Source organism: Plectrocnemia conspersa, unplaced genomic scaffold, assembly GCF_051122295.1.
Source record: "Plectrocnemia conspersa isolate PC_06_02 unplaced genomic scaffold, ASM5112229v1 ptg000005l, whole genome shotgun sequence".
Lineage (NCBI taxonomy): Eukaryota > Metazoa > Arthropoda > Insecta > Trichoptera > Polycentropodidae > Plectrocnemia > Plectrocnemia conspersa.
This window is the reverse complement of record NW_028277169.1, coordinates 9,673,712-9,700,850: the sequence shown is the minus strand read 5'-3', so window position 1 is coordinate 9,700,850 and position 27,139 is coordinate 9,673,712. Positions and strand designations below refer to the sequence as shown.

The following is a 27,139-nucleotide window of genomic DNA, read 5'->3' as shown; positions in this document are numbered from 1 at the left end:
ATATATTTTAACAAAAATAATAATAATAATACAATATATTGGTCAATAATTTTGAGATAATTTATTTTCGAGTTAACGATTACATATTTAAAAATTCAAGAAAATACACAATAAAAAATCACACAAATATAAATATGATAATAAAAATAATTCGCTAATAAGTACAGTATGTAAACGGTGATATTTTAACAATCTTAATTAAAAAACAATAAAAATCGATAATTGAAACAATTTTTAACACAGTGTACAAAAATGTAAGAAATACATTTATCGACTTACCCTAAAAGACTATTTAGCATATCACATTATGAATAATGACTCCTTGACCTTGCGAACTCAAAATATTCGTTTATCAATGTATGTCTTAATTCCGATTCGGACTTTGTCTTTATTATGTCGACTTGCCGTTACATTTTTTTACTCGTTCCATTTGTGACAATCGTATAAATGCAAGTCATCTATTTTAAATGATATTCCGATGACTGAATTGATTGTTTTATATATGATTTTTTACAGTTCGTCATGAGCAGCACCGGTTTGGCCCATGACAAATTCGTAGAGATCGTCCAAAGACCGTGAACCATCGTATTCGGATATTTTCTTACCGTTTCTGTACAAATACAAAGATGGGAAGCTTTCCACCTGGAATGATAAAATTATATATATATATAAAAGAATCTCTAAAAAATAATAAAATATTAACTGTACATTTTCCGTGGAGCAAAGGTTCTTGTTGTCGTGTACGGAACAATCTACTTTAGCAATTTTGACGACACTGTGATCGATGAATTTACGTCCTAGCTCATCCCATGTTGGTGCAAGCCGTTTGCAATGACCGCACCTGAATGTTACGAATAAATTAATTTCATATTGTGTTATTTTATCGTCATTGAATATCGAAGACCAACCAAGGCGCGAAAAACTTGACGAAAACATATCCAACTTCAATTCCGTGCTCGAATGTCTGCGTAGTGAGTGTCATAACAGCTAGTCCATCGTTTAATTCGTCTTCTGAATCTTGATCGTCAGCATTATTAACCGATAACATTTTCTGGATATAAGCTTTGAACTCATCGTATGTTCTCGGTCCGCTGTATTTATCAATCTGAACATAATATTAATAAAAATTAAATACTGGGCATTCAAGAGTTTCAATTCTTTGGTTGCCAAAATCAGACATTTTGGCATCATTATAGAAAGAAGGTTGTATACATTTTTAATAAAATTTTCAATACCGGTATTGACTGATTTATTAATTAATAATAAAAAGAAGAAGGACATTCAAAACCTTTAAGTTTATTAATTTAAATTTGTAACAAATAATAGTAAGGGCTTTAGTAACTTTTGCAAGCGAAAAGCAAAATTGATAGAACATTTTAAAGATAATTTTATTAAATTTATTGTACAAACAATAGCTAATAATGTTTGGATATAATTTGATGTACATAAAAGATCGAATCCGTATCGGGGTTTGTTTTGTGCAGATTTGCATATAAATTAAATAAATTGAAATAAATTAATCACGGTCGAATTATTGAACTGATTGAAATAAAATCTTTGCGTGTTGAAACAACAAATACGAATAACTTATAACTTCATAAAAATTTGAGACACACTTGTTTTTGAGATAAGCGTTAAACGATAATAAAGGGTGGGCCTTTCCAATATTTTGTTTCTTTCAACGAACGAATTCTGTGAATTCGGTCATAGTAAAGACGACCAAAAACATTCTATTCACAAATGTTTTTCGAAAACATTTTTTTGTTGAGAAGGAACGTCCCATTGTCATACATTTCAAAACAAAAAAAAGGCAGATAAAGTATCGTTGATTTTAGAGCGACACAGTCACTCTGGTATATTGGAAGGAAAAACATTTACCTGTGTTGCTCAAGTATACAAATTGTTTCATTCTAAGATTTTTAAAAATTTCATTTGAAATAGTATAAACGGATATTCTACAAAAATTTAATCAATTGTTCGAATATTTATGTAGTTGAAAATCAGGCAAATAATCGAATATTTGAATATTCGATTGAGAACAAAAATCTCACAATGTTCTTTGTGTAAAAGATAGCACATTATTGCATTTTTAAAATAGAAATAATCCAGCTAGACTACAAGAATTAGGTACACTTATACATATAATCATATGTAAAGATATTAAAATTATTAAATATTAAAATCTAACTAACATATTATTTTAGTTAATAAATATATTATAAACCAATTTTCATCCCCGTACATTTTTTTAATTATTAAAATAACTTCCATTTTAAAACAAGATGGGTGATCAGACAGTAGACACGACTAATAGCCTTACGTCGAAAAAACGTTGTATTATATTATTTGTAATTATCGGACAGTTACCCACAAGTGGATGGATTGGAGGTGGGGCTAAATAATTACTCCGTGGTTTCTAAATTAGCCTCTCTCCTATTTATCCAAGATTCCTCAAAGGACCAGTATTAAGGATGTGACATTTCACCAATCGATTACGAATCTGATTCTCCTTTCAATGATATCTTAGTAACGAAAGCCGATATATCGGATTTCAGCAACCATGGGGTTGACTGAAAGTACAAAAACTTATCCTAAAACTTGATAAATCTGCTTACTCTTTTCCCGTCTTCGATCCACAACAAAGATGGATATCCTTTGACGTCATATTCGCTACAAATACTCCTGTGCACAGTGCAGTCTATTCTACTGATTGACACAACTTTACTTTGCTTCAACGTTCGGGCAAGATTCTCCCAAGTAGGTGCGAGTTTCTATAAATAATCAAATTGTTATTATTTATTTTTATAATACTTCATAAGAACATAGACGCATACTTGACAATGTCCACACCACGGAGCGTAAAATTTAACAAAATGATAACCAGTCGCCACATGCGAATGAAAGTCATCTTCGGTAAGATCTTTACAACTGGTTTCTTGAACGGAAATTGCGTCTTCGTCTTCCATCTGAGAAATATAAAAAAGACGATTAAAAAACACTTCTGAGAATAAAGTAAATAAAAAATATTACCGTTGAGCCTCCGAGTTGTTCATTGATGAAAGTACTCAAAGTTGGCAGATCGCGAATACCTTTGAATCTGACGCCTTCGGTGTCTCCCATTTTGTAAAACTTAAGCGTCGGATATCCTAAAATATATACGTCATGTATTATATATACAGATAACACTATCGGAATACGCCCACTTATGTGCCACAAAACATGTTTTAACGGACGTCAATTATTATTTTTAGGCAGAAGTTGATGTTAAGCCAAAAATGTGTCATACAAATTGATATTAATTATTAAGTAGACGCACCAGTTATATCGTTTTCTAGGCAAGCTTCTTTTTCAACGGTGCAATCGACTTTAGCGACCGTAACGCGCGAACCTTCGACGTTTAATAGCTCAGCTAACTGTTCCCAAGTTGGTTCGAGTCTCTTGCAATGTCCGCACCTTTAAAAATATCTTAAAAATAAGATAAACATATCTGATGATAGTTCATAAAAATGATATAAAATGAAATTAATTTAATGAAGTACTTTTGTTAAAACATCTATTAAAAACGATTAGTATAGTAAAAGTCACCATACAGACCTAAAGTCAACGATCTATTAATCGATTTAGTGTAACATTTCAAGATTTAAATGCTATAGTTATATTTATAATAATGAATGAAGTCACGAGTGATGAAATTGAACATAAATCAGCTGACCATGGAGCGAAGAACATGATAAAATGGTTGTTGTCGTCCAACTTTTGGCGAAGATCATCAGCGGAGTAATCCAGGGGGGTTCCATCGCCTTTAAATTCGGCTAAAGTACCGGTTATTGCGCATAATCCCAACAGTAGAGTCAACGACATGCTGCCGGTTAACTCGAGCGGAGGCGGAGACTAAAGTGTTGCCAGTGGGGAAAATATTAATGTCACTTAAAAAAATAATTACAATTATATACGATTATCTCTAAATCGATGCGTTTAATATCATTATAAATAAATAATGAATCATTTTTAATTATCATTAACTCCCTCTCTTTTGTTTTATTAAAGCGATATCATTTGCCATTTACAACATTGTGTCACTCTTTAAGCATGAGTCTAATCTCGTCGCAATTGCCCTTTAAAATAAAGTGACCAGATGTTCTTCTTTCAGAAACTCTGTTCTACCTTTTATTATTTCGCAGCATCCCTAAATGAACAAATAATATCTCTCTGATAATACTAACGTGGTAGTTTGACCTTATTTAAAAGCGAAAAAACTGCCAATTGCAAGTGGCAATAAAATATATTGCTAATTACCACTAACTAAAAACAGATTAATTTTCTCGTCGACGTTATACAAACGCGCAAGCCGGCCGCCTAATTGGGAGTATTAGGGCCACTTACAAATTCACCATTCGAATGGAATGTTTCAAAGAACAGTTGGTGTCAATTCAAACACAAAACAATACAAATACCAACAAAATCGGTAATATGAACCTTTGAATCATGCATTATAGTGAGATAAGTAACAAACAATAAAATAGTATGTTTTCAGACAAAACATCGTCTCGGTCGAGAGTGTGAAATAGCAAAGCGCTTTTCCTAAACTTAAGAATAATATACCTTACTTACAACACCATCCATTCACCTGGAATTACCACTTGTCAGAACTTAGCTTTTTTTCTACTTCGCTTCCGACTTAGGACATACGAGAGTTCACCCAAATATGCACCAAACGAAGCTACGCCGAGAACAGTTCAAAACAACTTATACATGCCTTAGAGACTACGTAACACAGATAAAACTACGAAAACAAAACATACATATATGTATATACTTAGGCTTACCATAATTATGAAACTCTAAACCAGGACAACTAAAAAAAGGTCATCTCAGAATTTTTTTGTAATATGGAATGCTGAAGTGTGCCAGTTTGGAATGCAAGATGCTGGTGAGAGCTAAACAAATAAAAAATTGCATCCTAATGCACATAGTAAATCAAAGTATACCGGAAAGCAACTCTGGTTCTTCGAATCTCTAAAAAAAATAGTTCAGATGTTTTATAAGCATCCATCAGTTTTTAGCTTGCTTTTTTATGTTACCATCATGCAATATAACTTGTTAAATACTAATCCTCACTATTTTATAATCATGATTTGTTATATACACTTTTCATGTTTTTATTCTTAAATTTAATTAAATTAATTTTATATTGTCATTATGAAACTAACGTTCAACGGTGGAGGGTATATTAACGACTGATTCACATAGCATGTAGGAACGTCATATGGGGAGGGCAAGAGTAGCATTTGACCCCCCTTGAATTTGGCCAAAAAAATGCATGTCATTTATAAAATACTATAAATCTTAATGAAATAAAAATATTAAAAAAACTGACTGGCCAACTCCCCCCCCCCCCAACCCTGATAAACGCTGAAATGATGTCCCTGATTCTAAATCAGAAATTCTCGAGTTATCCCTCAAAGAAAATCTCAAGAAAACGCTCTCGAATCTTTTTAAATATGCCATTTCAGTAAAATCTTATTGGAATGCATTTTCACCAAATGATATATATTTTTACCAGTAAAAATATAGTTTATCTATCAAGTGCTAGTAAAATGATATGATTTCAACTTTTTCATACGTAGTAATATATACATTTACATACTTATCATTATTTATTTACATGCGATGTATAAATGTTACAGTGAATGTGTATTTTTCTGTGAAGTTATATTTTCACTAGTGAAGTTCAAATACATTTTTAATTTCTAGATACATATTTCTACTAGCTAAAATATAATTTAACTATAATGCTGCTATAAGATGAAACTCAAATTGGTGCCGAGTGAACCAAATTTACGTATTTATGGTGATTTTGCTCCCGATATCGGTTTGCCTCCTCTGATATTGTCTAGAACGAATCATCACCAATGAGCTAGCACGCCTTCAAAATTATTTAAATATATATATACCAATGACACGCGGTCTTTCACATACGTGGACTTCTGGCCTAAAAACTTCTATGAATCATTGATTATTGATATCTTCTTCATCTTCGCTAGAAAGTTGGGAAAGATTATTTTCAAAAGTTTCTTCTCATTCATCCTTTTTTAACGATCACAGTAAATATCACAAAATAAAATAATTACAATTTTAAAGTTGACGTAAAATCTCTCAATACAGATTATGTACTATCACAAAATGGTTAAAAAACAATATAATATAACGCAAAAATATGAAGTCAAAAAAAATTGTAGTAAAAATGTTTTCTTGTAGCGGTCAAAAAATAACTAAAATATCCGAAGCTTGCCTAAAACGGTATTACTTTAAACCAAAAACCTCAATATTGGCTACACGCATGGCGTCGACTTGATTAGTTGTTTTAACCCTTCATGTGCTAGGTGCGGATAAATCCGAATCACCGTGTATGGCTCCTAAGTGCAAAATTCATGATTTATCCTATGCTCAATAAAAAATAATATTTATTTTAAATAAAGCAATAAAATCGTGTCGTCACCGTCACAATGGAAACATTCATTTTAGGACATTTTATAACAATATTACGACTTACAATAAATGAAAATCGAATAAAGCATATCTAAACCGAATTTTGACCAATAGGAAGGCGCAAAAACAATATTATCCTTTCTCAGAAGTCAAAAATCCATATATAAATAAATATGTATACTTTACGAAACTGTATTTTAAATTTGATGTTAATTAAAATGTTATAATGATTAAAACAAATAAGTTTAGATTCTAATTGTCGCAGATAAACCCAGCCGCGCGGCTGCATTTTTAGGAATAATGCACGGTATTCAATGTGTTAATAAAAATGTAATTAATTATCGAATAATTACTGCCTTGTTAGACAGCGCACATGCAACAAAAACTGACCTTTATTGGTTAACGGAGTACCAAACCAAGGTAATTACGTTTAGATTTAGAATTGCGAGAAAACGTAAAATTTAACATAAAACTTTAATAAAAAACTTGAAAAATAAGAATGCTGTTTAGTTACTTTTAGAATAATTTTTATCACAAAAAAATTAGTTCCTTGACTTTTTTTCTGACCAAATTTAAAAGTTATTTGTGACATGTAATTAATTTATTTAGAAAAGGTAGTCAGCCAATATATATTTAATCTTTTATAATAAAATAAAACAATTATCATCGTATTAAAAATATTTATTTAAAAATTACACTTGAAATTTGAAATTATGTATTTAGATCAATATTAATAAAAACTCACTTTCATTGTAGCTTCATACAATGTTCTTTTGGTATATAAATAATGATTTTATATATATTTCGTACCAAAATTGAAGTGAAAAGAAAAACAGTAATGAAAGAAATGCTATTTTCATTAAATTAATCTTAAATAAATTGTACACCTAATTGTAAGAATGTCTAATGACTTTTTGTACAAATAAGAATACATTTACAGTACTTTACTTTCGGGACAGTTATAAATATTTATTGACTTGTCGTCGGACACGGAAATTAGTCTGTTATTATCAGGACTGTATTTAATACCCCAAACCTAAAAAAATAAAATAAATTTAATTTAATATAAATTAATGATTATTTTTATAATTTACCTGATCTGTATGTTCGTGGAACGTGTGTATGCAATTTCTTGATGCAAAATCCCATATCTTTACAGTCTTATCCGAGCTACACGATGCAAAGTGTTTACCGTCAGGGGCAAAAACCACAGAGAGGGCCCAAGCTCCGTGACCGGACAACGTAGCGACTACGTCTACGTCTTTTCTGCAATTTTAAATTAATTGATTGAAATGCTTAATTGAATGATAATACTAAAGACTTACATATCGTAAACTTTCAAGTGACTGTCATCTGATGCAGTCAGTAATAGTTGTGAATCGGGCGAGAAACACATACCCCTAATAGGCATAGCGTGTCCTTCTAAGGTACGAACGAGTTTCCCCTGCGCCACATCGAAAATATTGATGATACCGTCGATTGCACCACTTGCAATATATTTTCCATCAGGACTCTAAAGGGATGTTTATATTAGAAATTAAAAGAAACAGTGTAATTCGATTTAAATAGTTTTAAAATAATTAACGCACATAAGCAATGCTAATTGTAAATTTTCCTCTGGTATCTAACGTCTGTTCTTCTTTACCGCTGTCCACTCCGTACATTGTAATCTTGGCGTTACTTCCTGATATGACAAACTTATTATCGGGTGAAAATACTACGGTCCAAATATCAACAGCTCCGGTCTCCATTGATCTGATCAATTCGCCTGATTGTAAGTCCCATAATCTCAAAGATGAATCCAAGGAACTGCTGGCGAGCGCTGCGTTCAAATTATGAGTTGTAACATTTTGTAAAGGTACTTTTAACACAAATTTGATACTTACTTTTTCCATTAGAACTAACATCTAAAGAAACAATTGCCAAAGAGTGTCCCGATAGTTTGTGCTTGCATTCTAGTTTATCGTTGCGCACTTGCCAGACTTTGATCAGGTCGTCTACACCCCCAGTGATAACATAATCTTGGACACCGTCATTGGACGATATGGAATCTCTATACAAACAAAATTTGTATGATTTGTATGAAGTGAAGCTAATAAAATTTCCGGATGATCTTACCTAGAGTTTTCTTGATCTTTATCGACAGCCTTTTCACCGATTCTGGACCATGTGCAACACCAAACAGAATTTTCGTGTGCATTTTCTTTCTTGCTCAGAAGAGAGTACTGTCCATTTAGATATTACGTTTTAGTAAGTATATTACATACAATATGGTGATATTATAAAGCATTTGTAAATTAAACATGATTATTATTACCATTTTTACATCAAATCAGAAACCCAACCTAAATAACGCCGTACTTGTCAACCGCCGACGTACAACAACCTAGTCCTAAGACTAAAATATTTGACCATGTGCTAAAAATTGTAAAATAAAATATTTTATTTTAAAACGGTTTAATTAAATATTTTAAATACTTTAAAAAATATTTTTATATTGCAATTTTAAGCATATTTATTTTTTAAATATTTAATAACTAATTTTATGAATTTCTGCCGTACTGCGATGCACATTGAGTGTACATATCGTCTCTATTAATATGTCTAATAAAACGTTTATGTTATATTTTTAATATTTATCTGTAATAAAGTTGTCTATAAATTAAATAATTAACCTGGGAGTGCACTAGGCAGCTTGGCTGCCGCAGCCAGAAAAGGCAGAGACAGCGCATAGAAATGTATTGGGTGCTCCGGCTGCCGCAACCGTAGGCAATTTCACAAAAAAACTGTTAGAGCGTCGTAGTGACGTCTGATAATGTTGCACACTAAAAAGAAACCAACACCACCAACTAGAAGGCCGGACAGCAGCGCGCGTGACGTCATTGGGCGCAGGGATACTCGGCGCGTCAAACCAACACCACCTAGACAGAAAGGTGTTGAATCTATACCATTGGACCATGACGTCACGGCTATGGGAAAATCCTGCGAATTGGCTTTAATACAGAAAACGCGTGACGTCACCAAGACGCTCTAACCGAAGCGTTATATGGGCAGCCAAGTTACCTAGTGCGCGCCGAGCCTTACAGTACACATGTAATTATTGAAGGTGAAAAAAGTAAAAATTTTGCCAGAAAATCAATTCACTATTGAGTGCTGTTGTCATATATTTTGCTTCACACAGGAATGATTTGTAATATTATTTTCTTTATTAATCTAACCAACAGTGATCCACGTTATAATCATATGCGGCTCGTCTTTAGTGGCCACAAGGGCCGGGCCCCACACAGTGATGAAAAAATTTGGGAATTTTTAACGGGACGGGAAAATATTTCATATTTTTTTTCAATCATCAAATTTTCTCAATTTTTCCATTTTTCCATTCCCGTTTTTTCCGACTCTCGGGGGGTAAGCAGCAGTGGTAGTGTTGACATCCTTCACGAAGTTACTAAGTCCTTCGAGGGGAAGGGGTGCTATAACGATGAAGATAATGCAAGCTAATGAGACCCCAATCATAGACACTCGGAGAATATACTAAGTAAATTATTAAAAATAAATATGACTCGTAGGGCGACAATACTAACGGACTTGTGCGAGCGTTAATTTTCACTCTAGCTGTCGCATGGTGTTGGAATTTAAGCTGACACTCAGCAGTAGTCTGGAACCTGATTGTAATTGTTAGGGCTTGCATTAGCGCAGGATTGCACGTAGTTTCTTCTCCCTTCTTCTCCCGTAGGTTACTAGCAAACTTATTTTAATTTACAAATGCAACATGAAAATTTCAAATTGCAAATTATAAAAATAAATTAGGCGTTTAATATCGCATTTTTTAAAAGACCCCCCTGACAGACTGGCACAATTCTACACACCTCTCTTCCTAAAACATCGTTTATGGAAGCCACCTAATATATAATTTTTATATAAAAATGTAAATTATTCGCAATGGCAAAAAATACTTTTATTATGACCAAATTAAAAAAGTATTGGTAAATATTGACAGTTCATTGGGATGGTTAGTCATTCGACATTGTATGTGTCATGAAAAATGTTATAAGATCAATAATGTAGTGTAATATATATGATGCCGATACATCGATATATTTAATACGTTTTTCAAAATCGTTAATTTAGTTCAAAGGACACATTAAATATTAAGAAAAATGTTCAATTACATGTTTATTTTATTTACAATAATAACACTAAATGCTGAAGGTAAATATAGTATTATATATTTGAAGCTTGTGTATTTTTCTCATCAATATTACTATACAGGTTCAATTTATAAGAATTTGCGGTATTTTGAGACATTGCACGCTACAACTTTATCGCACAATATTGTTAAAAGAGGAGCTAAACCTTCAAATCATCCGTATAACACTATAAAAGAAGTTAAGTTCAGGACTTTAGGAAGGGATTTCAGATTGATATTGAATCCTCATCATACAGTTTTGCATTCCAAGTTCAAAGCTTACGCCGTCGATGCTGATGGACAAGAAACGACTGTTCACGTCGGTGAGTTATCTTTCAGATCATTTCAGTATACATTGTTCGTTAAATGCGTATTTTTAGATCGTGACAATTTTTATACTGGACGAGTATTCGGAGAAACGACTTCTGATGTTAGGGTACACTTAGAAGACGGAGTAATGACAGCTTCGATTCATTTACCGGAAGAAACTTACCACATAGAGGTAATAGTCTCTCTTATTAAAATAAATTTAAGTATATAATGGAATATTAATAAATATTTGTAGCCATCTTGGCGTCACATGCCAGAGATTGATAACAGATCGATGATTGCATATAGAGCGTCTGATATTAAATTTAGTTGGGAAAGTAAAAATAAAGACGGAACAACACCGACGATATGTGGCTATGTTAAAGAAGGAAAAGGTATATTTTTTATCACGTTTTATTGATACAATTACTATTTAAATATAATTATTTATTATTAGAACTCGAAACTGACGAGAATGATGAATTGGAACACGAGCACGAAGAATCGGAGAAAGATAAATATATAAATGGTAACGATGAAGGACCAGAATTATTGGCATTAAAACCGAAGAGGGTGAAGAGACAAATTGATCAATATGAATATACTCCGACAAAGACAAGATGTCCTTTATTATTAGTCGCTGATTATAGATTCTTTCAAGAGATGGGCGCTAGCAATACTAAAACAACCATAAATTATTTGGTATGTAATTAATTATACTATTACGATATAACGATGATATAATTAATCTTTTTTATTTATTTGTACATAGATTAGCTTGATTGATCGAGTTCATAAAATATATAATGATACTATATGGCAAGATCGACAGGTATTATATAATATATGATTAATATATAATATAATGGTGCTTTTATTAACGTTTTTAATGCAATAGGAACAAGATGGTTTCAAAGGAATGGGATTTGTTATTAAGAAAATCGTTGTACACTCTGAGCCTAGTAGAGTTCGCGGGGGAGAAGCTCATTATAATATGATAAGAGAAAAATGGGACGTCCGAAATTTACTTGAGGTATTTATACATATAATATAGTTAATAATACACACTATAATTTACTCATTCATAGAAGAATATATGTATGTTCCATTCTTTTATAAGATCAATATAATATTAATGCAATAGACCAGTGTTATAAGTTAATGAGTAATACCCGAAGAAAACCTTAATAATTACACTTATTTATTTATTGTGAATCTTCCCTTGCAACATGACAGGCGTTAGTCCAAAGCGTTACAGCTGGGTAAACACAACTACTGAATAAGTAGTGAGACGCAAGATTGAAAGTCTGTGAATCAGTCACATATATTTTATTAATAAAAACTGTTATTAAAGTTTACAATAAATAAACTAGCTCGATTTTATTTTAATTATTCATCGCGATATTCATCTGTAAGATTTGGAAAATCTAAGAAAACCTAATCTTTGAAAATCGATCAGAATTATGGTTAAATAATATAATTAATTTTAATTTCACAGACACGATAATAATCGAAAAACCCTGGTATTTCAGTCCAACTTATACCACTGAACTATTCTGCTGGTGTTAGTATAATATATTACTGGTATAGTAGATGCAATTTGATAGTAATTTGTTTACTATAATTGATGTAATGAATTTTAGGTCATAATAAATTTTGTACTATAGTCGTTTTTATCAATTAACCCTTTGGTTGCCAATTTTTTTGGGGTTACTATATGAAATAATAAATAAGAATATTTTAGGAAAAAATATTTCTATATAAAATCCATTAAATATATATCAAATCCCTTCTTCAATCAAGTCGAATCTGGTAATTCTCGCCAAAGTAGCAAAATCCGATATATCGCATTTAGGCAACCGAAGGGTTAATTTTCTGAATTATATTTTAAACTATGTCAAATTACATGTTGAATTGTTATTATGTTTGTTATTTAAAACAAATCTTATACGTTGTTTTATAGCATATATAGTTTTTTTATTATGCATATGACTGATGAGCAATATTATTAATTTGTAATTTAAAAAATTGCGTCAAATGCAGATATAAAAAATATATATATAATAGACTATAAAAAACCTAATTGTGAAGCATTTTATAATGAAATTAATCTGGAGTTTTAATACATTTTTATATTTTATAAAAGTGCCCAAAACTCGCATTAAAAAGAATTTAATGTACTAAACACATTAATGGCAAGAAGCCAAATAATTGGTTGGATTAATACAGATAACGGGAAGCCAATATTTTGGCTTTAAATCTAAATTTGTTTAAAAGTAACTGATAAAATAACTGATTGTCCAAAAAATTCGTAACTAGAAACATATTGTTCATTAAATAATTTTTCTGTATTACCTATAATTTCATCAATATAATGGTTGGAATTTTCCATTGTCATCCGTTTTCATATAGATATATTTTTTTTAATATATATTTACCTTGGCTTTGAAAGAAAAAAATTAGGGTTGAATTCGAAAATTGTGTTTTTTGACTTTGCTTCAGTATAAAAATTCAGTTGACTGTTGTGGTTAAAACTTTGTATAAGATTTTGACGTTAAGAAGAAAAGAAGAATATATCAGGATACAAAATATTTTTTCGAGTCCAAATTACTTCCAGGAAAAAAGATAAGGCGTGACTCATCGATGGAAATTTTAATGAGGCAGCCAAATATATGAACTATTTTATACAAAATCCCTTTCTTTACCAGATGACAGACGATAAGGTATTTGAACCACGTTCGAAAGATACAGTTTTGATCTTTAAATTGAAGCCTAAAACTTAATTAATAATTTCGAATAATGAATGTCTTCCTGAGTTTAATTAAATAGCACAAGCTTTAAATTGACAAAAAATACTGGAACCGAGATTCTCACACCAAAATGAAAATTAAATCTTATCAGTAAATCAACATGATAGGTGTAATTAAAAGTCAATACAATCAATGACCTCTAAGTATTTAAGACACTAGACTGATACCAAATGCTCAATAATTTCCTTTATATACAATTATTTCGATAGCGTAACAAATATTTCTGTCATGGTGAAATATTTTATATGTTTGAGTATAAGGATGTTTTATGTTGCTCGAGAAAGTCTTATTTATTCGTTCGTAAAATCTTCTGTGAATTATTAGTTTATGCGTACAACATAGAATGTTATATTGACAGTCGTGTTTTGAACTTTCAAATGGAAATAACAGTGTAAATAACGAGTTAGCAAGGTTTCGAATTAAGTAACCTTTTGGAAGTCCTTGTTGAGGACGAAAGATTCATAAATAAATTGTTGTGTAAATGAGTGAAAATTTTATTTTAAAGAAAGTAAGTTTGCAATTTATAATTCTTAGCATAAAATTGTGATGTAACGAGCAAGAAAAATAACGAAAAGTCACTATTAAAATTTAATTTTAAGAAAAAAGCTTGGCGAATGACATATATACAGTAACTACGAGGAGAAAAAAAAAGACGTTTTATGTATAAGATGAGAAGATAGCCAGCTTTCATTGCCTCCTGTCATCTAAAGCCAATTATTTGGCTTTCCGTCAGTTATGGGTTAATCAGTTATATAAATATATTTATAAATATGCCAAAGCAAAAGAGATTTGCAAAAAATTGACGATATCTTATAACAAGACATTACAAAACATATGACAGATTAAAAATCAACATGTAATTCTACATATTTGTATATTAAGTTACTTTATATTATGCCAAAAAATCTTGTACATTGCTATAATTATACAAATAAGTTTTTTTGTTATATTTTCAGAAATGAAAATACGTTTCAATTACCTTAGACTTTAATATTTCATGAATTTTAATCATTCTGTTAATTTGCAGACAAACTTATTTGTACACACAATGTCACATATTCATATACTAACTTTATTCATATTTAGATTTAATTTTAAGAACTTTTAATATATGGCAGATATTTTCTCGCGAGGCCGATCACAAAAATTTTTGTCTGGCACATTTGTTAACGCATCAAACGTTCAGCGGAAAAGGCCGAAGTACAATTTTAGGTCTAGGCTATATAGCGTCGAGCCGTCTCAGTTCGCAGGGTGGCATCTGCTCAAACACATACGGTTTGCAACTTTCAACTTGAAAAAAAGAATTCGTATTAACGAACACACGATGATTAACAAATTTATCTATAACGGTTTGGATTAACACCTTCTTTTTTTTTACTAACAAAGGTATTTAGTCGGGAATACTCACATAAAGACTTCTGTTTGGCACATCTGTTCACTGACCTTAAATTTGAGGGTGGTATACTTGGTTTAGCGTACGTTGGTTCTCCTAGGAGGAATTCCGTCGGTGGTATATGTACGCCAGGTGATTAAAAACAATAATCAAGATTATCTTTATGGTTTTGTTTCGTTGGTGTATTATTTTTGTAGGTGTTGGATTTTTATTACTATTATTTTTTATTAATAAAGAAAAGGTTCTTATCGATCTCTTTATTTACAGAATACTTCAAAAACGGTTATACTTTGTACTTAAATTCTGGTTTGAGCTCTAGCCGTAATCACTACGGTCAGAGAGTAATCACTCGTGAAGCAGATCTTGTCACTGCTCACGAATTCGGGCACAATTGGGGATCGGAACACGATCCTGATATTCCAGAGTGTTCGCCGTCTGCTAGTCAAGGTGGAAGTTATTTAATGTACACGTATAGCGTCAGCGGTTATGACGTCAATAATAAAGTATTCATTATCTCATTGCTTTAAATATATTGTATATAAGTAAAATATTTACGATCAATATCTTTACAGCGATTCTCTCCGTGCAGTCTTCGATCTATAAGAAAAGTCCTGCAAGCTAAATCTGGAAGATGTTTCTCTGAACCGGAAGAGAGCTTTTGTGGTAATCTTCGTGTTGAAGGCGATGAAGAATGCGATGCTGGTTTATTAGGTAATAAAATTAAGCTTTGCACATGTTTTACTCTCAATTATATTATATACTTTAACATTTGCTCAATGCCAAATTTATTAAGAGTGATTAGCTAATTTAATATGGTCAATAAGAGGATAATTCTCGTCGACCGACCAGCTATAGTTTTTGGTATAAGTCTAGATCCATTGCAAATGTAGCTCAAAGTTGAATATATAGTTAAGTTTTATCAATATAATTGCACAATTTCAACATTTTTCTCGCTTTAAGATGTAAGATTTTACATCCATAATTTTATAGTCTTCTCACTATTTCAGATCCTCTGTATGTAAAAGATTTTAAAAGCCAACAATATACCATTGGTATAAATCAGTTTAGAAGTCTTGGAAGTGTTTTTTTTAATATACATACATATATCATGTCTGTGAGATAGGAATGAGTGATTATTATTCCGATCGATCATCATAGATTATGTTTTCCTAGATTTTCCTAATCTCACAGATAAATAATTAAATAAATTGAGCTAGCTCGTAATTAGTATTAAACTGTAAAAATAGTTTATAATTAATAAAAATATATTAGTGTCTTAAATATTTAGAGGTCATTGATTGTGTTGACTCCTTTAATTACGTCTATCATGTTGATTTACTGATAATGGGATTTTATCCTCATTTTGGCGTGAGAATCTTGGTTCTAATATATTTTGTCAATGACTAGCTTATTTAATTTAAATAAACTCAAAAAAACATTAATTTTTGATTAGCCTTTTCCCAGGGACTCGTCAATTTAAGTGAACGAAGGGTCGATTTATTATGAAAAAATGTCTTAATACTATCACCGATATGATATTTTTAGGACAATGGATGTCAATCGTTGATTCCCACAGATTAATTAATATTGATTAGCTATAATAGGCCTGCCAACTTTATAAATTCATAATCTCTTGTTCCTAATCTCGGGAATTGCGTTTTTGAGCTCAATAATTATTAGATAAATTAGTAAATAACACTGTAAATAAAATTTTAAGAGATGTTCCAAAATGCACGTATTTTTACAGAAGTACACATAAATATACAAATAATTAAAATCTTCTGATACTCTAAATAAATTGAACTAACTCTATCAATTATTGAATATTTTAAATTTGAGAATAATGATTATTATTATTTTTATTTATTTTATAAATATTTTTATCTAATATAGCTAATTATTTATTCACTAAGCAAATATACGCAAAACCTGCACATAAAACATAATATAAACATTAACAGAATATAAAAAATACACAATTCCTTTAATTTCTACATGAAAAAAGTACAGGATTATTAATGCTAGAGACAGAAAAAGCATTTGACACCATTTAGCATGAGGACTTAACCAATAAATGATCTAAAAATAAATCCCTTGATTGTGTTATACATATTTTTTTTATTTTTTAGATTAAATTAAGACCATCGTGGCCTAACAGGTTACCCCAATGCGCCACGATAGTCGAAAACAAATTTTAAATTTATAAAAAAAAAACGTATATATACATAAATAGAACAATACTTAAAAATAATAAGCATAACAAAAATTTATAAAATATCAAAATTAAATGATACAAACTGGATCAGCTCCTCGTAGCTAACATTAAACAGGTCAATATGTAATGCCAGCGTATTAAGGAGCCGAATGGCCGCAGCTATAGGCGAGTCAGCAAGTGCGGACGTCATAGCCCTAACGGCTATCAAAATAGGACGCGATCGTGATTCTCGAAAATGTTCCGGAACCCAAAACTGGAATTCCTCGAGAATAGCTGGATTGTCGACAGCACCTTTTAATAATTTGAAAAAATGCTTAGCGACATACAACTATCTGCGAGAGCTCAGCGAATCGTACCCCGACGCTCCTAAAAGAAAGGCGCTGGGATATATGTACGGATAATAACCAAATGTCCTTTTGTAAAGGTATCTTAAATACCTTTTTTGAATTTTTTCCACTAAAAGGGAATATTTGGCTATTCGGGGATTCCAAATTATAGATCCCGATTCAAGAATGCTACGAACTAAGGTGTCATAGAGGATGCGAATAACTGACGGATCGTCAAAGTGAAAGGCATTCCTCATAACAAAGCCGAGCATCTTGGAAGATTTATCACAGACGTCGTGTATGTGTAGATAGAACCTCCATTTGCTCTCGAAAGTGATTCCGAGATCTTTAGTGGAAGTTTCTCTAGTCAAAATGTTACCACCGAGATGGTAGAAATAAGCTGATGGCGAATGGAATCGAGAAAATGATACAGTATGGCACTTTCCTACACTAAAGGGCAGACGGTTAACGGAAGCCCATCTCCATAGAGAGTCTAAATCACTTTGTAGAGAGGAGTCCACAACAGATCGAATGCATTTATATAATTTTAAATCATCTTCGTACAGAAGAAAACTTGAATTTGTAATTGCTGTATTTATGTCATTAATAAATAACACAAAAAGCAGAGGTCCCAGATTGGATCCTTGAGGAACCCCCGAAGGGGTAAAATATTCTTTTGACAATCGGCCACCATAGGTTACAAACTATGTACGATTGCTTAAATAACTCGAGAATAACTGAGCTAAATTATCCGAGCAACCGAGGTTCGATAATTTTCTTAATAATAACCTATGACAAACTTTGTCAAAGGCTTTCTCAAAATTTGTATACACGACGTCTACTTGAATTTCCACATCGAGAGAAGTTGTCACCGTTTTGGTGAACGACAGAAGGTTAGTAACAGTGGAACGGGCAGGACGAAACCCGTGCTGTTGGTCTAACAAAACTTGCCGAAAATTCCATTAAATAAAGGGCGAGCATCAAACACCTGAGTCTTATCTTATCATCTGGACTTTAATCTCGCAGAATTTAGATCTCAAAGACTTGCTGCTATTGCGCTCCTAAAACCGATATTTATCAGAAAAAGCGCAGTAACAAGAAAAAATAAAATGTTACTATAAAAACAACTAAATAGACCAGTGATAAAATATGCTTGCTGGGTGTGGAGTAACACTGGTAATTCAATTTTTTTTAAACTTCTCATTAAAAATAATATATAACACACCTTTCTTTAATAACCTTAAAACCTTCATAGAGTTAATGGCAACATTGCTTTAAACATACCGAAAAATATTTTGCAAGATCATATTAACCCGCTAATCTTTTAAAAATAGGCGACTCCGATAAGACCAAACTTAAATATAGATATAAACGAAAAATTCCTGTACATATATTACTTTAGAGGCATAAATTAAATTTAAGTAAACAGTTATAAATAATCGTAAGATATAAATTAATTTATGTATTTTTTTCCTTAATTTACCTTACAACTATTATTTTATCCATTAAATCTATAGTTATAAATTTGATTTTAATATATGTATATATAATATATTTTCTCATATCCCTAATCTTGTAGTAAATATTTATATTATATTAAAAAAAAATATTAGACCAAAAAACTAAATAAGACAAATAATTAAATCTTATAAATTGCTTAAATACATTCGCCATTTTATTAACGTACGACCTCAGCTATGTGAGCTAGCATTGCATTAGCTCCTCTCTTAAAAAAATACTTTCTACGTATTGTGTGTTCCTAGTAGTCCAGCTGTGGAATTTGTCCCAAAACTGTGTGAGACACTTCTGTTATCCCGATTCGAAATCTTAGCGTTCTTTTGCCAATGATCAAGAGCCGAATTAAAATATTCAAGGCATAATGTTTCGTACATTTTAAAATATATCATACTTTGATTATTCTAGGCACTGAAGATAATGACGCATGCTGCGATAAGAATTGTAAATTAAGAAGAAATCAAGGAGCTGTTTGCAGGTTATTGATTTTTATTATTATGATCTGTTTTTAATACGATAATAAGTCGTATTTCATACACTTTCAAATACATTTGATTTAACCCTAGATTTTTTTATATGTTAGTGATAAAAATTCGCCGTGTTGTTTGGGATGCACGTACGTCGCTGCAGGTGCAGTTTGCCGAGAAGCAGCTTACGCTGCGTGTGAACGGGAAGCTCGTTGTTCCGGTGCCGCTGCAGCATGTCCTCGACCTCCGCCAGTGGCCGATGGAGCCGCTTGCGCCGAAAGAGGTCGATGTCGCCGAGGAAGATGTGTACCTTACTGTGAAACGCAAGGAATGCAAAGTTGCATGTGCGATGTTGGTAAGCATCCAAAATCCAAATCATCGGATTATCAACAAACATTTACTAATTATAAATAATTTTAGTTGCCGATGCTTGTAAGCGATGCTGTCGTATGAGCATGAACGAGACTTGTTTCCCGGTCGATCAGCAGGATATTCTTCCAGATGGAACACCTTGTATCCAAGGATTTTGCAATAAAGTATTATTTTATTATATATCTTATTTGTAATTTGTATTAATATATTTATTTTATAGGGTTTATGTGAGAAGACCATTCAAGATGTCGTCGAGCGCTTTTGGGATATTATCGAAGATATCAATATAAATAAAGTGCTGTTATTCTTGAGAGATAATATCGTCGGCACTGTTATTCTCGTCACGGCTATTATTTGGATACCGGTCAGCTGTTTGATTAGTTATATAGATAGAAGGAAAATGAGAAAGGATGAAAAGTATTACGAGTGGATGAACAAAAACGATCTCGTACATCAGTCGGATCCTAGACGGATAATTCATACGAGAGTTCCCAGACAGAGGATTAACATTCCAAGCACGCAATCTACGATGTAATATCAATGATTGAAAGTAATTTAATAATCACAAATGTACAATTAGTAATTAAACAAGCTTTTCAGTGAAAAGTTGTTATTATATAATAATAGATCTCATCTGTTGTTTCAATGTTGTCACAGTGCATGAAATAAAATTTCTCACTAATTGTTAGTATTGTCTAAAGGTAAAGTGTGTATTTGTAAATTTAACTGGCATGATCAATATGTATATAAATATATATTATAATTTTTGGGAAAATTGTCAACGATGATCATTGACAATTGAAAAAATATCACAAATCTATGAATGAGTAAGTATCGTTGGTAATTTTAATTGCGTGTGAGTAAAGTGTTAATAATGCTGTAGAATAAGATTTGAGCCATAAAGATCATGTGTAAATAAGATTCTTATTTTGTAAAATCATAAATTTTTTAAGCTTGTTTTGACAAAAATTTAAAAAAATTTTAATTGCATTTTTATTGTTGATTATGATAGAGTACAATAGTAGTTTAAAGTTTAGTTTTGTATTTTTACAAGCATATAACTTATAAATATAATGCAAGTATTGTCATTAGCAGCTGATTTGAAATAGTGTAATTTATTTTCACGGAATTTTGTTAGGTTGCAATATTCAAGATTTACCATACAGTAGACCCCCCAATAACACGGTAAATTGGAGACGTGCTATTTGAATGTCCGTTACTTTATGTGTGAGCAGGCCAAAGAGAGGATATCTCACCACACGCACCTGATACGTATTTATTGCAAAAAATTGTACGAGTATCTTCTAGTCCCCCAACTACACGCACCCTAATAGCACGTCACTAATTTAATGTAATGTTGGGGGGTCTACTGTATTTGCATTTTTTTAAATATAAAAAATTGCCACAAAGATAAATCTTATTATTTTAAAAATAATTACTACAAAATCATTTTAAATGCATATTGAGAAAATTATTGATTATGCTATGTAATACATATTGACTAATTTAAAACTGTTTTGGGTTATATATAGATTATATCTATGGATTTTTAAAGTAAAGAAAATATTTTTTTTGTTATAGTTTTTGTGTCTCTCGCTGAAATTTTGTGTTTCATAATTTTTAATTTTACTTTTTTTGGTTTAAAATTCCATAATTATAATCCAAAGTCTATTTTAACTTAAACATAATACAGTATTATTATTATAGTCTATCATAATCAATATTTTTTTTAAATATTGGTCAAAATAAGCTGATAAAATCAAAATAAGAAAGAAGATCTCGCAGATTATTAGAAATTTAAAATAAATAAATAACATTAAAATATGGCAAACTCTTATTATACAGTGAAACGCTAGAAAATGATAAAGTGTCATAGAATCGTTGGTTTTATCTTATTATAAATAGCAATTATTAATAGCAATTAATTTGATTATATTTAATCAATTTCAAAGTTCTAGTGATATTTTTATATCCACTATTCAGAAAAAATAAATGCACAATGTACTTATTAATTTAAGGATAAAGCCAATTTTTTAATCATTATAATAAATACATTGAAATTAAAAAATGTTACCATAAAAAGTGATTGTCTAGAACAAATTATAATAAGTATCTGTGATTTTTTAATTACAACTATTGTTTTATTTTATAACAAAATGTTACAATTAAATTGTAAATTATCACTTATCTAAATAAATGTTTTTTTTAAAGACTTTAAGTTTATCATTGTGATGAACATTGATTTGTATCACAGCCTAATCACATTTTTAAGGTCCCAGTTTTGAGGTTCTATATCGATAAATTATAATATGGTGTGACCATGCGACGACGCTTTTTTGGTACACTTTAAAATTATGATATCGTCACTGCAATACTCAGGATGCTGTTCGTTCTTATCTATCTGTGTGACGTCGAAGCAACGCATCAACTTCTCGTAAAACACTTTCCAGAAATTCTGCTGTATTTCCGTGTCCCTCAACTCTTGACATATGAATATTTGTGCCTTTTTCCCCGATGATTGATTTATTTCTTGAAGGGTCTTGATGAGCGGATTTATAGACTAAAAAATAAAATATTTGTGATATTTTATACATTATATAATAATAATTGAGATGTGAATGATTTATACTTCTTCATAATATACGCAATCTGCAAGAAATACGTAATCGAAAACCAAGTTTTTTATGATGTCTGAATCTACGTCTCCCCATGTGAGTAGTTCAGCAGATGCAAAACCACCTTGACTTACGATCGTGGCCTTGTTATTAGTGATGTTCTGTTTTAACAGCGTCAAGGCATCTGGCAAGTCAGTTAAAACAGCTTCAGCGCTATAATAATAATTTAACATAGAGTTAGAATATTTAGTGTAATTATATGACGTGTTAAACTCAATATAAAAATTAGAATATATTATACAAATGGACTGCTATATTTTAATGGCTGAAGATCATCTCAACTCTCCAGATGGCCCTTTGTATATATTATTTAAGAAAACATAAGAGCTTTATAAATAAAACCTATCTAGAAAATCAGTTTTACACTTTATTTTTTGTTTTTTTCTTGTCCCCTTTATGAATATACGTATTATAAGCAAATACCTAAAAGTAAGAAATTAATAATTGTTAATTGATAAACGCAGTTTCGAGATATTTAGACATATTATCATAATTTATATGAAGATGATGATTTTACGTTATAAAAACAGATGGATTAGTTAATGGCAACTAATTATTTGATAAGTAAATAATTACATAAATGACCAGTTAAAAATAAAAAAGTGATCAGTATTAAATAATAAAAATTAACAGTAAAATAAAACAAACTATCAGAAGAATAAAATAAATCGTAAGTAAATAATAGACTAAAAAGTTAAATACAAGCTTAAGGTATTTGACGTATTTTCATCTTATATTTAATAATAAATAAAGGCATTTAAACAATTTCTTAAATTAAAAATACCATATTTCATGAAAAATAGCTAAAGGTATTGTAGGACACCCTATATAATTGGCTAAAGAAATCGTCATACTTGTAACACCCAAGTATTTTAAATGTAATCAAACTTTGGGAAACCTTTAGCATTAATCACCATAATCAAAACTACTTAACAGCAATAGCTACCATTACTGAACACGCATTGAACAATACTCATTTCTAGCTCAACGATCGTTACTTGTATATTTTGTCAATATCGGAAAGCGACAACGATGGTGTAAATATAAAGGGCCACACGGTAAATTTCAGTAAAAAATTAAATGGCATTTATAAAGAAATTAAAAAACATGCTTATTTTTTCACATTTCTTTTACATTAATGAGAGTTTTTAAGGACACAATGACTGCCGTAGACATATTCTTAGAATAAATCTTGTAAATATCTCAGCTGAATTTGTTAGTTAGCCTGATTCACAATTTTGTTTAAAAATGGCGACAAAACAAAAAAATCATAGCACCGTTAAAAAAATTCTAGAGAATAAAGTAAAAAGGTTAAAAATGTTTATTAATAGAAATTAAAATAAAAAAATGCTTTTTTTAAATGGTTATATAAAAAATTGTGACAGATATATAATTCAAGGATCCAAAAATATGAATCATAAACGTAATTTTAAAATATATATAAATGCTAGTTAATTTTACTACTTTTTTAACACTGATTAACTCATTTATTAAATTTATATCTACTTATCCCACAAAATAACCAAAGAGTTCTATTAAAAATTCAGGATTTGTGAGGTGTTTTATTATTGTCATAGAAAATGTTTTTTAAAGCAAACCCTGAATGAAATCGTCTAATGAGAACTAACATCTAAGTTTCAAAAACGTAAACAATGAAAATTACCAATAAACGTTAATTACTATGGTCAAAATTTCTATAGCAATTTGTCACCACTGAACATTATACTTGTACTCCGTGGTTAAGTAACTCTATGGCATTGTCATACTACAAAATAAATTTATGAATAGCCACACTAGAGAAATACACTAATTGCTTAAATTATGTATTTTCTCTATTCATCCAAGCTACTCGCAATGAGCATATAAAAGGGTTCGCAAGAATTCGAATAGTTATATTCTGAATTCGACGACTTTGATACTAATACCTGATTTGTTATCAATATACACATAAATTAATTGTGCAATAATATATAAATATATATACCAAATAGATTCATCAAGCACTCATTGGTCGGCAAAGTCTCTCAGTCTAAAAGCCCGCTATAAGGGATTAATACACATTGAAAGTTTCACTAATCGTTTGATAAAAATTTGGCTAAAAATTTATTTTTAAAAATAACTGTCTTGAGTATATAGTCATATTTTAATGTTTGCGATTTAACATAGCATTATTTTAAGAGATTTGTGCATTTAAATAAATATTTTTGTCCATAAAACGAATTGTTTGTGCATTACAATAATAAAAAATGAGCATTAAATAAATGTATCTATGTTCAATAAAAAATATTAGATCGAGCAACATTTTATTTATAGTGTGCACTAAAACGAGTTATTTGTGCATATTAAAAATGAACATTAAAAAAAATATTAAATTTTTTACTTTCAATAGATTAGGTTTGGGTTTGAACAGCAAATGGACGTTTCGCAACTGTTACAGTGATGTTATATTTTCAATAGTATGAATATTTTACTAACTATGATTTGTGGATTCTAATATCAAAAAAATGGGCATTAGTTAGTAAAATATTCATACTATTGAAAATACAACATCACTCTTAACAGTTGCGAAACGACCATTTACTATTAAAACCTAAACTTAAACTAATGAAAGTCGATGATTTAAAAATGATAACAAATATTATTTTAAGGCTCATTTGTTAATATTTTAATGCACAAATAAATCGTTATAGTGCATTATACAAACAAAATGTTGCTCAAGCTAATATTTTTATTGAACATTGATAATAAACAAATATTAAATGCTCATTTTTATAATTGTAATGCACAAATAATTCGTTTTATGGAACAAAGTGCTTATTTAAATTGTCCTCTATTTTAATAACGTAATTTGAAGTATGCTTTTTAGATGTCTTAAAAGTATGTCAGACATACTAAATGTTAGATACCAAATTAAAAAAGGATGATTTGTATCGTAAAAACTTTCTGGAAAAGTTGCTTCCACAACTAAATAAATGGTTCTCAGATAATAAAAAATGTATTATTAGACTTGATTTGGCTCTATGCCATGAGACCAAGTCCATAACTGGATATATTTTGGAAGTATTGAAGTGGCCTGGCAATCGAATATGAAATATACCTAATACCTTTATTTTTTGTAACATATCTGCTTCGTCGATTTTATAGATAGAAACATTTAAAACACAAACCCAAGAGTAGCTGCTGTGAGTCCTACGCATCCAACGCCAGATCCTAGCTCCAAAACATGACATCCTGCAAGTAAGTTTTCTCCATTTTCTTTCGTTAATCTTTGCAAATACTTTGATAAGACAATAGCGGCATCCCAAACAACACAAGAAACATCTCCAATGAGTTGTTGTTGAAGCATTAATGTCTTGCAACAAGATTCCACTTCCACAATGCGAGCAGTCATTCTTATTATAGGCTAATGTTCCACTCTTCTAGTTCATTTACTACAAAAATACACATATCCAATCAATTATTCATATATTTTAATTATTAAAAGTATTAATAAAAAAAATATTGAAATATTAAATAATTACATTATTAGTTAAGTAGCAATTCTTTATATCGTGAAGTTGGTTAAGTTAGCTACTAATTTCGAAAAGCTTATATAGCTGATTACTTACCGAATTCTGGTTATTCATTGTCTATAAAATCATAACATATGTTAATAATTCACTTACATGAGTCGAAAAACGAGCTACCAGTCAGGATGACTTTTGAAAGTAAACTAGTTGGGAAAAATATGCGCAGAATTGCGCAACCGTTAGAACGAGGCGTCTGCGAATTTTACGATCGATCACTGGACCGAATTAAACTCGGTTAAAAACAGTAAACATCGTCATTCGGACCATTAACTCGGTCTGTTTACAAGTGGACCAACCGGTGTTGATATACGTTCAACATGTGTCAAACCAGTGCTGCCAGTGTGAAAAATATTATTCGCGTCGCATATTATTAATTTATTTATAATATTAAAATAACGATGTTTTATTAGTTATACATATCAAATAATTGTATTTAAAATTATTGATTATTTTACTGATATTATTAAACCTTTGTGTGCAGCAAAATAAATTTAATAAATTATGTATAATAGAGACATCTATTGGTGCTATTCAATTAAATCGGTTCCAATTGGATTAAAAAACCGATTAATATAACTTAAAATGGTTTATGTATTTGCTAATGAGGCAGAGATGTAATTTTAACTCCATAATATAAGTTAATCTTAAAAAATTGTGTATTATCTGTCTATGTTACTTTTATATAATATAATAAGAGTTCAACATATATAATTTAATTAGTGCAAAAATATGCTAAGAGATTACTTAATTTGTTTTAAAATGTATATGTTACTCTTAATTAATTAAATAAATGTATTTAATATTTTTGGGCAA

General features: G+C 30.4%; 4 protein-coding genes across 10 annotated transcripts; 1 reads left to right on the top strand and 3 right to left on the bottom strand.

The window, feature by feature from the left end:
• Positions 1 to 38: 38 nt before the first annotated feature.
• On the bottom strand, positions 39 to 3,893 carry prtp (thioredoxin domain-containing protein pretaporter). Its single transcript, XM_088187074.1, has 8 exons — positions 3,713 to 3,893; positions 3,317 to 3,453; positions 3,031 to 3,146; positions 2,835 to 2,966; positions 2,616 to 2,771; positions 909 to 1,105; positions 709 to 841; positions 39 to 642 (listed from the first exon to the last, which is right to left on the bottom strand). Exons 1-8 carry the CDS (start codon positions 3,859 to 3,861, stop codon positions 511 to 513), a joined length of 1,152 nt encoding a protein of 383 aa, XP_088043200.1. The 5' UTR covers positions 3,862 to 3,893; the 3' UTR covers positions 39 to 510.
• Positions 3,894 to 7,155: 3,262 nt separating this feature from the next.
• LOC148234825 (uncharacterized) lies at positions 7,156 to 8,883 on the bottom strand. The gene is made up of 7 exons (XM_088187075.1): positions 8,807 to 8,883; positions 8,608 to 8,714; positions 8,376 to 8,542; positions 8,079 to 8,311; positions 7,815 to 8,002; positions 7,584 to 7,755; positions 7,156 to 7,525 (listed from the first exon to the last, which is right to left on the bottom strand). The coding sequence occupies exons 1-7, from the start codon at positions 8,807 to 8,809 to the stop codon at positions 7,424 to 7,426; spliced, it is 972 nt and encodes a 323-aa protein (XP_088043201.1). The 5' UTR covers positions 8,810 to 8,883; the 3' UTR covers positions 7,156 to 7,423.
• Positions 8,884 to 10,455: 1,572 nt separating this feature from the next.
• Tace (ADAM 17-like protease Tace) lies at positions 10,456 to 22,294 on the top strand. 6 transcript variants are annotated; one of them, XR_015809749.1, is made up of 15 exons: positions 10,456 to 10,698; positions 10,759 to 10,998; positions 11,056 to 11,177; positions 11,241 to 11,379; positions 11,442 to 11,686; positions 11,757 to 11,816; positions 11,883 to 12,017; positions 14,822 to 14,836; positions 14,895 to 15,319; positions 15,455 to 15,690; positions 15,760 to 15,898; positions 19,652 to 19,721; positions 19,827 to 20,065; positions 20,131 to 20,246; positions 20,303 to 20,472. XR_015809749.1 is itself a non-coding variant. In XM_088187070.1 (15 exons), the coding sequence occupies exons 1-15, from the start codon at positions 10,647 to 10,649 to the stop codon at positions 20,615 to 20,617; spliced, it is 2,298 nt and encodes a 765-aa protein (XP_088043196.1). In that variant the 5' UTR covers positions 10,456 to 10,646; the 3' UTR covers positions 20,618 to 22,294. The 6 variants fall into 6 exon arrangements, 3 of the variants coding, with proteins under 3 accessions (XP_088043196.1, XP_088043198.1, XP_088043197.1); XR_015809748.1 differs by having other exon boundaries at positions 14,895 to 15,380; XM_088187070.1 differs by having other exon boundaries at positions 14,895 to 15,069; positions 20,303 to 22,294.
• LOC148234823 (protein N-lysine methyltransferase METTL21D-like) lies at positions 22,085 to 26,669 on the bottom strand. 2 transcript variants are annotated; one of them, XM_088187076.1, is made up of 4 exons: positions 26,423 to 26,669; positions 25,925 to 26,188; positions 22,712 to 22,910; positions 22,085 to 22,642 (listed from the first exon to the last, which is right to left on the bottom strand). In XM_088187076.1, the coding sequence occupies exons 2-4, from the start codon at positions 26,146 to 26,148 to the stop codon at positions 22,385 to 22,387; spliced, it is 681 nt and encodes a 226-aa protein (XP_088043202.1). In that variant the 5' UTR covers positions 26,149 to 26,188; positions 26,423 to 26,669; the 3' UTR covers positions 22,085 to 22,384. The 2 variants fall into 2 exon arrangements, with proteins under 2 accessions (XP_088043202.1, XP_088043203.1); XM_088187077.1 differs by having other exon boundaries at positions 26,279 to 26,667.
• Between the last annotated feature and the right edge of the window lie 470 nt (positions 26,670 to 27,139).